Below are 11,669 nucleotides of genomic sequence, written 5' to 3'. Positions count from 1 at the left end.
CAACAGATGTGCAGGTCTGGGATGGGCCTCACCTATTGCTGGGCTCTAGGGTCAAGGTGGAGTGGCCAATCCAGAGGAAAAATCAGGACATGTCCATGGGTTCACAAAGCCAGCAAGACACTGAAGGATAAGAACTGACCTACTTTAATCTGCACTTGGAGGGGGTGGGGCTGGAAGGAGCTGGGCAGGAGCAGGAGTCCTATTCATCCTGGGGTCATACTCAGCTGGGGGGTGTCCCAAGCCTGGGCCTGGCAGACAGCATCAGCTGCAGCTCTTGGGCAGGCGGTAGACGCCGGCTGAGTAGATGAGCTGCTGGTCACGCACTTTCTTCTGCAGGTAGCCCTGGAGCTCCTGCAGGTCAATCTCCGCCAGTGCGGGGCCGGTCATCACAAACATCCGCAGCATGCTGTAGATGCGCTCCAGCGACAGGCTCTCCAGGTTGGTCAGCATGGCCTGGATGTAAGTCCAGAAGAGCTGGGGACAGCAGCAAGGTGGTCAGTTGGCCTGCCCACTGGGACTGTACCACTCCTCCCCAAGCCCACCAAAGGCACGCACCAGCAGTTCCTCCTCTTTCTGGTCAGCCTGGGAGGCCATGCCTGAGTCACTCTCCTCGTCACTGTCTATGAGCACCATGCTGTCACGGTCCTGAGGTCGCTCCTCCTCGATGACAGAGAAGGTGCCAGGAGGCTCCTCGCGCAGCACACCCTGCTGCAGCCACACGGACATGCGCCGCCGCAGCAGTGCCACAGGCATCTTCACCACCTTGCTCAGCTCCTCCAAGGTCCAGATGGCTGTGCACAGTCACAGGCATGCATCCTGACAGCCCAGCATGGCCTCCCAGAGGTCAGCGGGACCCTCAGCAAAGGGAAAGAGTCATTGCCCCATGGCCCAGGACTGCCCCCACTGGTCAGAGTGCCTCACCCCATGGCTGGTTATGACAAGAGCAATGCCTGGCACTGGCCCCAGGGTGGCAGAGCCAGGGCAGACTGTTGGGACCTGTGGGCTCACCTTGATCCTGGAAGTACAGCAAGACTACTGCCTGCACGGGGGTCACTGCCACAGATAGGGTGCGGTCAGCCAACTCTACATCCATGGTCACCAGGCCCAGGGTGTGTTTCCAGCTAAGGGTTCGCATGGCCTGAGGACAGAGGTCAGCATGCACAGCCTGTAATCCTGACCAAGCCACAGAATGAGGCTCAGACTGATGGGCCATGCCACCTGGCACATGTGAGAAAGGGGGTCCCTGCCCACACCACTGCTAGCCCTGGCAGGGAGGTGGTCAGCAAGAACAGACTCCTGAGTTCCAGTTTCTAGCTCCTCAGCTACCATAACGTAAGAGCAGGGACCACTGTTATAAGTGACATTGTGCCACCTCAGGACAAAAGTCCACACCCGTCCTCTCAGGACCTTAGAATGCACCCTTCCCTGGCTGGAGTCGGCACCAAGGAGAACCTTTAAGAGGAGATCATGTTAAAGTCAAAGGGAGGATAAGGTCAGGACAGGCACACAGGAGGCAGTGCCTGTAGTGATGTGGCCACAAGCCAGGAAACATCAAGGTCTGCAGGCAGACACCAGAAGCAGGGGGTGACAGAAAGCGAGACCCTGCCACTACCTCGATACTGGATTTCGTCTCCAGAACTGAGACAATACATTTCTGTTATTTTAAACACTCAGTTTGTGATACTTTTACAGCAGTCACAGAAATGGATCAACTTTGGTACCAGGAAGGGGTGCTGCTGCATGTAACAAATACCTGAAAACAGAAAAGGCTTTGGAATTGGGCCACGGGCAGAGACTGGAAGAGCGGTGGAGTGATGCAGGTAAGAGCCGGGATGCCTTGGAGGTACAAGTGGATAAGAATGATGTTGGTGAAAGCTCAGGAAGGAGCGCTGTGGTTCCTTAGAGAACACAAACGTCAAGAAGGAAAAGCTAGTAGAAATGGAGACCTTAGAAGGTGCTTCTGAGCTGGGCACAGTGGTGCATGCCTTAGATCCCAGTGACTTGGGAGGTTGAAGTGGGAGGATTTGAGTCTGAGGCCAGCTTGGGCAACTCAGTGTGACCTAATCTCAAAATAAAAATCCTTTTAAAAAGTGCTTCTGGTGAAGTTTCAGGTGGAAATGAGAAACATGTTATTGTCAACTGCAGCAAAAATGGCAGAAAACTTGGCTAAACTGTTCTGCTCTGTGATGATAAGTTGGTACACGCCTGAGACTCCCCAGCAGTGTGTGGGAGTGCAGCCTGGTTACTCCTTGTTGCTCACCGCAAAATGCACAGGTAGAGGAATAAACTGAGGAAGCAGCTGTCAGCAAAGGGGAAGCAGTACTTGATGACCTGTAGCTCTGAAGACAGAACCAGGGTATGGTGGGACAAGTGTCTACTGAAGTCAGGTGTGACTTGTGGGTTGACTGGCCATTGTGGCAGATCAGGAGCAGAAGGGCACTCAGGAAGGTCTGTGTATCATGGAGAATATGGTGCTTAAGAACCAGACACCAGCAGAAATGCTACAAGCCAGACTGAAACCAACACAAAAGGAAGGGCCACCAAGCCACCAGGACGACCAGTCAGATCTGCACTGCTGAGGTGGGCTGCCCTGTAGGCCAAGAGGACAGAGTAGCAGGCGCAATACCAGGCTTCAAGATTCCCTGCAGCCCTTGCTGGGTTTCACTCCTTTGGGACTCATGACCCTTCTCTTTAATTTCTCCCGTTGGGAATATCTACCCTAGGCTTGTCTCACCAATGTATTCTGGAACCAGGTAACCTCATTTCATAGCTGGACAGGGAATCTGCCCCAGACAGATCAGATTCCAAGTCACAATTACATCTCCTGAGATTTACATGCTGAGATTTGGGACTTTGTGTTCATATACAAGAGAACACACTTAAGAGTTGACGCTAAAGAGTTATGATTTTTAGGGATGTTGGGAGATGCATGCATAAGAGACCTGAATTTGTAGGACCATAGAGCAGACTGTGATGGATTGATCTGTGCCCTGCCCCACATTAAGAGATGTTAAAGTTCTAAATCCCAGAGACACGTGGGAGAAACACAGCTCCCCAAGTTCTCTTGGGGCCTTGGGTTAGGAGGGAAGGAATCTTCCCTAGAACCTCAGAAGGGAGTGTGGCCCTATGACATTTCGCTTGTGATCCCTTAATGTTTCTGTTCTCAGAGACTCTAGTCTGTGGCACTTTGTTATGACAGCCCCAGAACACTGGTTCAGCTGCTCTTGGGACCAAGTACTGCTCTGAGTCCTTCTGGGACTCTTGCAGCCCTAGGGACAGGCACCAAGGAACCCTACTTTACAGATAGAAATGGGAGCAGAGCCAGTGGCTTGTCATATTGCAGCCAACAGAGCCCCCCCAGCTCTGGTTCCAAGCAGGACCTTCCCAAGTGCCACAGCAGGACGGACATGGGTCACATAGACAATGGGTCACATAGCCACACACATCCATCAAGGTCCTCATCCAGGAGCTCTTCTGGCTGCGACAGGAATTATGGCCACAGGCCTGGCCCCCCTCTCAGCATGGCCCAGGTGTCCTCCTAAGCCACTCCAAAGTCCAGCTAGAGCTGAGAAGAATACCACCAAAGGGTTGTATCCCAGCACATTAGGCCTGAGCAAGAGGGTGTGGCCAAGCCATGCCTGGGACCCAAGGTTCAAGCTGGTGGGAGACCAATGGATGCCTCACACCAACAGGGAAAGCAGAAAGGGCAGAGGGAGAGGGCGTTGAGGGTGTGGGCCTGGCCACCCAGAGGTTCTCGACCAGGACGTGGTGGGCTGGGTGCCTGCAGACTGTAATCACACGTGCCACTGCACGGGTAGGAGCTGGAGATTCCAGGCAGCCAGCAGCCCACCTTTCTACCTGGCATCTGGGAGGGCCATGCAGATGCAGCTCTTCCAGAACCTGAGCTGAGGTGTGGGCAGGCAGCCAGGCTCTCATGGCCACTAGCACAAGCCCATCCCCTCCGTGGCTTCCATTCTCAGGACCCTCTGCACAGACTCCCTTTGTCTACCTCTGGAAAGCAACACTCCAGTACTGAAGGGACTGACTGTCCCATCCAGTGGTAAGTCAGCCTGTAAGCAGGACAAGGCCTTTCATCTGCAGGAGATCCAGCACCTCCTCACAGTGAACGGACTACCTGCCAACGCTCCCACAGCCCAGCTCCCTTGCCTCAAGCTCTGGCTACTGCCGGTCCACCCATCTCCAGAGGTCAGGGTTCACCTCCCAGATGCTTTTGTTCCAAGGCCACCTCTCACATCCTCTGCCTGCTCTGCTGGGGTGCCTAGCTCCTTGCAAGCTCCACCACTCACTGGTAGCACAACATGGACTGGATCCTGTGTTTACTCTGTGTCCAGAGCCTGGATGGATATCTAGTTGCTTTCTCTCCCCACAAGGCTGAACCCTGAACTCCCCTACCCACCTTCAAGTGGGACTCCAGCTCCTGGTACCACTGGGCCCATCTATCTTCAGGAAGCATATACCACAGGGGGCCAATCCTATTACACCAGCTAGTGACCTCCAGACCAGTGGTCCCCTCTCTCCCTGGTATGCACTGCCTGCTCCCCTCACTCTCCTTGCCCTACCCCTGTGCCTCCCAGGGCTCTTATCACAACTGTACAATTCTAGTCCCTGAGTGCCTTTGAGAACTGGAAAGCATCTTTGGGAAAAGAAAGCCAGGAGGAAGGTTGAGAACAGGACAATGGAGGCCAAGGGGGCTGGAGAGTGGTGATCACAGCAGAGATGCAATCTTGAATGACCCTAACAGGGGGGAGCCATGCACAGCAGAGGAGAGGGAGCTCAGGGGCAGGGGCTTGCTGTGGTCCCAGGTCCCTGAGTCAGGATGACAGCTGAAGGAGCACCTGCACACACACCACAGGAGCACAGCCATGCCCACGCCCCTCCTGCAGGGGTGGCTGGGCAGGGACCCATCCAGAGAGAGCAGGGGTTGATGGTGGACTAGAGACAGGAGAGGCTTGGCAGCCATACCTTCAGCTTCTCATACTTCTTGCAGTAAACCTCCAGGGCTGCCCTGATGTCCTCGGGGACCTCCAGCTTCTCATCCTTAAAGGGAGGCCAGAACTCACTGGACAAGATAACAGCATAAACCCCAAAAGGTGGCTGCTCCTCCACAGGCCGCTTCTCATCCTCCTCTCGGATGTTGGCATTGATACGGCGGGAATCTGCCATGTCCTGAGAAGGGCAGAGCATATTGCCAAGGTCCTGGCTGGAGGAGTAAGGTCAGGGGCTGGGGAGCCGGCTGTAGACACCCACCTTCAACATGACCTCACAGAAGTGCATTGGGGCCTCACCAAAACGTAGTTTCAGCAGCTCCACGTTGCGGATCTCCCTGGAAGATTGCGTTTCTGGGAGGGGCTGTGGTATACCCCACCCCAACCGACATGTGCAACCCAGAGCCTGCCCAGGCAACCCACCACCAGGACAGCAGAAGTACAGCTCCTGAGGCTGAGAGAGCAGCACGCAGCACCCCCTGGAGGTCAGCGGGCACCTCACAGGCCTTACCGCTCAGGGCTAAAGCTGAACTGGTGCAGGAGCCGGTCGGCCAGCAGGGAGCGGTACTCATTGATGAAAAGGTCCTTGCTGCCATAGATGCTGACCAGCAGGCTGATGATATCTGAGGAGCGCCGCTTGGAGCTTGACTTCCCTGGCCCAGGGGGAGTCGCATCATAGGCACCTCAGCAAGGACAGGAACACCCCAGAGCCCACATTGCTGGACACCGCAGCCCAACACAGCCTGAAGGGCTCACTGCTCCTTGATGTGGCTGGGAATGACCCAGTGATTCCCAACAGACCTAGGCTCTGATCCCCCCGCCCAGCTGTCTCACAGAGACCTTGCTGAACCCCCATCCAGGCTCAGGAACAAACTAAAGGACCTTGGGTTTTACTCTCAGAGACCAAAAACTAACTATGCCAGGACAGGAGCAGGGCAGGGACCCACAGTCATCAGAGACCCCACACAAAGGAGCCACAACCCTGCCATGAACCCAACTCCTCCACAAGCAACATCCACAAGGGGAGGGGTACCTCCCACAACTGAGATGACCAGTGAAGGGGCACAAAAAGTTGGCTGATGTTGACAAGGCTCTGACCTTGGATCCCGAGCTTAAGGTGATGGCTGCTCCAGACACAGTGAAGCAGCAGACCCCTAGACAGGCCAGGGAGGGTCAGGGAGGGGAGGGGAGGAGCGAAGCTAGTGGGGCGAGCTGACCTGGGTCAGCATCCACAGGGTCAGGCACCCAGTCTTCAGGCTCTCCAGAGTCATCCTCACTGTCCTGGCCAGTCTCCAGGCTGGCTGGGTCGGTCTTGGACAGCTCAACAGCCAAGTCTCCAGTTCCATCAGAGTCCCCAGTCAGCCCTGCCACAATCTGTCGCACTGTGTCCTCCCGTGTCCTGCCAGGGTGAGCACTGCTATCCCCACTGTCTGAATGGCCTTCACAACACCCACCCTAACCTTAGACCCAGTACAGCCATGCCAATACCACCTGACCACCCCTATGGCCAGTGCCAATAGATTGGTACTAAAGACAGGCACATCTGAATTTCCAAAACAGATTCAATACCATTATGGGACCAGTGAGGACCAATACGATCAGAAACCCAAAGACTAGTCTAGCTGTGGTCAGGAAACAGCAAACTGACCAGACACCTGCCAGCTCCTGCTGCTCAGGTCCTTGGGCCCCACTCCCTGAGCCCAGGACCTTTGCTGCCTGAAAGATTTCTGGGCAACTGTGCCAAGGCACCTGTTCAAACACAGAGCCTAGTTCTCTTCTCTACTCTGCAGGAACTGGTCAGCAACAAGGCCAATGCCAAGTAGAGAAGTCTTTCTCTCTGTGCTAAGAGGGGTGCTGGGGGGGGGCTGGGATTGTGGCTCAGTGGTAGAGTGCTTGCCTAGCATGCACGAGGCCCTGGGTTCGAACCTCAGCACCACATAAATGTAAAATAAAGACATTGTGTCCACCTAAAACTAAAAAATAAATATTAAAAAAAAAAAAAAAAAAAGAGGGGTGCTGGGAAGAAGCTGAGGTTGGGCCTGTGGCCACTGCACACAGAGCGTACAGTGATACCATAGCGATGTGGACAGGTACCCCACACTGACAAGGGGAAAGGAGCCCCTGGCCTGGGCCAGTAGACTTTGTCAATCAGGATATCCTCAATTTCCTGCTGTCCTGAGAACCTCTGGCTTCCACTGGACAGAACTATAAGAAGTTCAGTAGGACAAGAAAGCTGAGCACAGTGGCTCCCAGGCAGCCACAGCCCTTACCTCAGGTAGCGGCGGATAGGCTCACAAGCCACTTCCAGGATGACCATGGAAGGGTCCAGGACGCGAAGCGCCTTGATGGCAGAGATGTAGAGAGTGATGATGTCGCATGTGTTGACGCCTACGGCCAAAAGGATAAGGCAGAGCTCACACAGTGCCCCAGATAAGAGCCTCCCTGGTGCCAGCAGATCACTACCCTGGGTCCCATCCCCACCTCCACCCACTTTCAGGACTCTCCAAAATTCTTCAGCAGCAAGCTCTCCCTCTGCCAGGCACTCTGTTCTGAGACCATGTCCATCCCAGGTCAAGCTAGGCAGGTCATGATTTCAGAGAATTGAAGCTGAGGTTGGCCACAGCTCCCCTGAGAATCACAAAAAGGCTGCTTCCTACCCATCGCTTCCTTAAGGCTACAAGTCTAGGGCTTGGCATCTAGGAATGGCATCTGAGCCCAAGGGCTGACGCTGGCAGTGACTCTGTGGGGCACCTGGGTGGAGGAGCCGAGTCTCCAGAGCAGCCCTGAGGGACACGAGCAGCTGCTGCCTCTGGTCAGTCCGCTCCAGGCAATATTTGAGGTCCTCAATGGCTGGCCGGGAGTCTGGAAAATCTGCAAAGAAGGGACATCACTCAGGGACAGAAAGGTGTGTGAGCATGTGGCTGGTGAAGGTGTGCCTAGTGTGCAAGAGGATATACAGTTTTGCAGAGGCCCTGGATGAGAGCCACCTGTTGGGCACTGGACCTCAATCATACTCGACACTTTTCCGTGTTGACCATTTGACCAAAGAATCCCACAGGAAAGAAAAGACAAAAGTGATGCCCAGGACCAGTCCCCAAGCAGGAACCAAGACTGAGACAACAAAGGGGTATAGACACCCAGAAGCTACAGTAGGGAGGGTCCGGCTTCACTTGATGCACCACCCTGCAAGGGCTGTAGGTGCAGCTCTAGAGGGGACACAGCAAAGGCGCTGAGGAAGGCCCCGGTAAGTGATGCAGGAGTTGGGGCAGGACAAACCTCGGATGATGCTGAAAAGCTCCTCAATGCGCAGGCTGGCATAGATGCGGTAGAAGAATCTCTGCACATGGCAGCGCCAACGGCGCAGCGTGCTGCCAGCCTCAGGGGATGCAGGTCTGCTGGGGCCATCCTGCAGGAACACTTTGCCCAGCCAGCCAACCACCCTCTCGATCCACTGTGGGAGAGCACTGGTGTGTGAGGCACTGGGACACTGAGCAAGCTCCAGCTGACCCAGCAACTGCCCACCATCTGGCTAGATAACAGTGAGCCCCCAAAGCCAAGCATCCGGGGACCAGAAATACATCAAAACATGCAGGATAATAGGCTCCCAAATGGGCATTTCTGGCACCCCCAAAATCAGTACAACACTCATGGATGTCAGTGCCCACATGCATCTCTGGTAACAATGATCCTAGTGTGAAAAGATGGCACACATGATCTGCATGCCATCCAATGACTTACTGAGTAAAACCACTCTTGGAACCACAGATGTGACTATCAAAAAACAACTCCTGTGCTTCTCCACTACACTGGGAACCCAGAACAGAGTCACAGAACACACCTTGAGGTCCTGCACTGGGACCACCAGCCCCTCGTTGCAGGTTAGTCCATAAGGAAACTGCTAAGGGAGACCACACTTAGGGCAGCAGAGAGTCTGAGTCAGGCATGGTGGTGCACACCTGTAACCCCAGCTACGCAGGAGGCTAAGGCAGGGGGACTGCAAGTTCGAGAACAGCCTTGGCAACTTAGCAAAACCCTGTTTCAAAATGAAAGATAAGAACTGCTGGGGATGTAATGTGGTGATAGTGCATGTCTGGGTTCAATCCCCAGCACAAGTGGATAAGTCCTCATTGTTACCAGAGACCAAAAGGACTAAGAAAGCTTCAACTACCACCTGGTCCTGGACCTGGTCCACCCAGGCCAACACACTCTAGCTGCTTCTACAGTCAGGGTATGAGGTTTGCCCAAAACATAGTCCCACCCCTAGTGTGGAGGAGCACAGCCCAAGAGGGGGATCCTTACCTTGTGGAACTCTCGGAGGAAGGAGCGCTCATACTCGCCCCGACAGCGGTCCTCCATCCTCTCCCGGGTCACCTGGTGCAGTGTAGTGGTCACCGCCTCAGCACTGACCCGCTCCAGCAGACTGAGCCTGTGCCTACAGGAGAACCCTGCCCGTGGAGCACCCGTAACACACACCTGCCCCTTGCCCAGGTCAGCCCTGCCTAGAGTACATGCCAGGTACACACTACCCAACACCCAGTGCCCAGAGAATCTCTCCCCACAGCTCTCCTGATGTGGGGAGTGGAGGCAACTCTACTAATGACATTGAGGAAAAGCTGCTGGCAGGACAGAGCACTGGCAAAGCACTGCCCTTCTTGCCTAGCTGGTCTCTGCTCAGACTAGGGCACTGCTGTTCCCCGTGTAATCAATCAGTGGCAGTAGGCACAGCCACCAAGGCACAAGTCTCATCTAGGGAGGGCTCTGACACACCACTGCCCTGCTACATGAGTACAGCTGCTAATGCTCGTACTTCCAGTGCAGACCTAGACCTACAGTAGCAGATGAGATTCGGGAGAAGAAAGAAGGTTACTATGTTAAGTTACACCTGGGATGAACATAGCAAAGCTCTTCAGGGCCTCCTCCATGCTGGCCAGCCACAGAATCGCTCCCTCAGTCACCTAACAGACTTTCCCAAACTGCATCACTGCCTGTTGTTCAACGTGGCAAACCACCACAAATGGCTACAGAGGAAGAAAAACTCACTAGAAGACTACAATAGGATGTGGCTCTAACGACAGCAGAACCTCTTTTCCCCTCTGAAGGACTGGGAAGAAAACCTGTTTACCGACACAGTGGCCTAATCTCCAACACATTTGGGAAAGAAGAACCAGCAAGCACATCCTTCACAATTACAAAGTGAGGACTCCCATGGGAATGAATGCTATTTCTACCTCAGTGAGTCTACAAAAAGCACAGTAGAATTCTGTGGAGCCCAGCAAGTCTGGAATCAAAAGAAATCTGCTAAAGCAGACGCAAGCCATGTGGGGTCTCAGCAAGGCCAAAGCTGAAACCCTGGGATAGATGTGAGTGACAAAAGGCACTTCTGTGTCCAGAATAGAGTGCTAACTTGCCACACAAAGATCCCTCTATCATGTCTCTGGCTATCAGGACAGGTGGAAAAAGACAAAACACAACCCCGCCCCCATCTAGCTCACCAGCTCCCTACGAAAAACAGCTGGACCCAGAGGAGTAAGTGGGTCATTAGGAGGTGCAGGGGCACAACTACCAGGCAGAAGTACTCACAGGACCTGGCTGAGCTGGTGGAACTGCTCCAGCGCCTGGCGGCACCAACACTGCTGCTTGTCACTGCCACATCCTGCACACAGAGGGCTCTGCAGAAGCCGATAGTACCGACGTCGTGCATACCGGCTGTCCAATTCCCCCTCCAGTTCTGGATCTGTGCCCCCTTCCCCTTTTCTCTTACTCTGCATATAGACTCTCAGGAAACGCCCATAGAGGCGCTGGACCATCTCCTGGAAAGTCCTAGGAGTGGAAAAGAATAAAACTCCCCGCAACATGATGTGGACCTTTTCCCGCAGCCCTTGGGCACCAGTGCCCATCAGCAAGCCCAGACGAGTCCATTTCTCCAGGAGGTCTAGGCTGCGCAAGTAGGGGTCCAGGCGGCTCTCCAGCAGGCCGAAAGCGTCAAGGAGCAGCAGAAGGCATTGGGGTTCATCGGCAGAGTTCTCGCGCTGGGAGATGGCATTCCAGAACTCGGGAGAGATGTTCGCCTGCAGGTCGTTCTGGAGCACCTCCACGAACCACTCCTCTAGGACCGAGTGCAGACCATGGCCCCTCAGTACCTCCACCGCCGCACGGAGCTCCTCCTCCTTTGGCGGGACCGCACCGCTGGTCCGGGAAGACGCCTGGAGCGCGGAAAACCGTTGAGGAAAGGGGAGACGGCGCAGACGGGGGAGCGGAGGAGAGGCTGCGGAAACCCCGCTGCTCCCACCCGCGGCCGACGCTAGGGAAGGGCTACCAGGGGAGCGAAACGAAGCGGGACAGTGGAAGAAAGAGGTGGCGCCACAGCGCGCAGCGGGCGAAGCCGAGTGGACCCTGGGATGGACGGCCTAAAGCGCACAGGGTCCCGGGAACCTCGCGCGGGCCCGCCGCTCCCTTCCGGGCCTCACCAGCCCCAGCGCAGCCGGCGGCACCAGCCCGGTGCTCACGGTATTCCAGGCCACCAACAGCTCCTGCCCAGGTCCGCCGCCGCCTCCCACTGCCGCCGCCGCCGCCGCCGCCGCCGCCGCCACCTCCGTCTCCATCTGCGCCCCCCAGTTCCCTACGTGGCTCCCGGCGATGACGTACGCTGGGCGCGGCACGTCG

The 11,669-nt window shown here is 55.4% G+C and overlaps 1 protein-coding gene across 4 annotated transcripts; it reads right to left on the bottom strand.

The window, feature by feature from the left end:
• Positions 1–127: 127 nt before the first annotated feature.
• ANAPC2 (anaphase promoting complex subunit 2) lies at positions 128–11,663 on the bottom strand. Of its 4 annotated transcripts, none has more exons than XM_081269956.1 (13): positions 11,474–11,662; positions 10,587–11,209; positions 9,306–9,438; positions 8,283–8,457; positions 7,758–7,877; positions 7,277–7,394; positions 6,224–6,405; positions 5,518–5,659; positions 5,269–5,344; positions 4,984–5,187; positions 1,009–1,138; positions 556–791; positions 128–474 (listed from the first exon to the last, which is right to left on the bottom strand). In XM_081269956.1, the coding sequence occupies exons 1-13, from the start codon at positions 11,606–11,608 to the stop codon at positions 262–264; spliced, it is 2,487 nt and encodes an 828-aa protein (XP_081126082.1). In that variant the 5' UTR covers positions 11,609–11,662; the 3' UTR covers positions 128–261. The 4 variants fall into 4 exon arrangements, 3 of the variants coding, with proteins under 3 accessions (XP_081126082.1, XP_081126083.1, XP_081126084.1); XM_081269957.1 differs by having other exon boundaries at positions 11,513–11,656; XR_014019200.1 differs by having other exon boundaries at positions 336–474; positions 556–816; positions 11,474–11,663.
• Between the last annotated feature and the right edge of the window lie 6 nt (positions 11,664–11,669).

Source organism: Spermophilus citellus (genome assembly GCF_964194105.1).
Source record: "Spermophilus citellus genome assembly, chromosome: 2".
In the NCBI taxonomy this organism is placed as follows: domain Eukaryota; kingdom Metazoa; phylum Chordata; class Mammalia; order Rodentia; family Sciuridae; genus Spermophilus; species Spermophilus citellus.
This window is presented reverse-complemented; position numbering and strand designations above follow the sequence as displayed.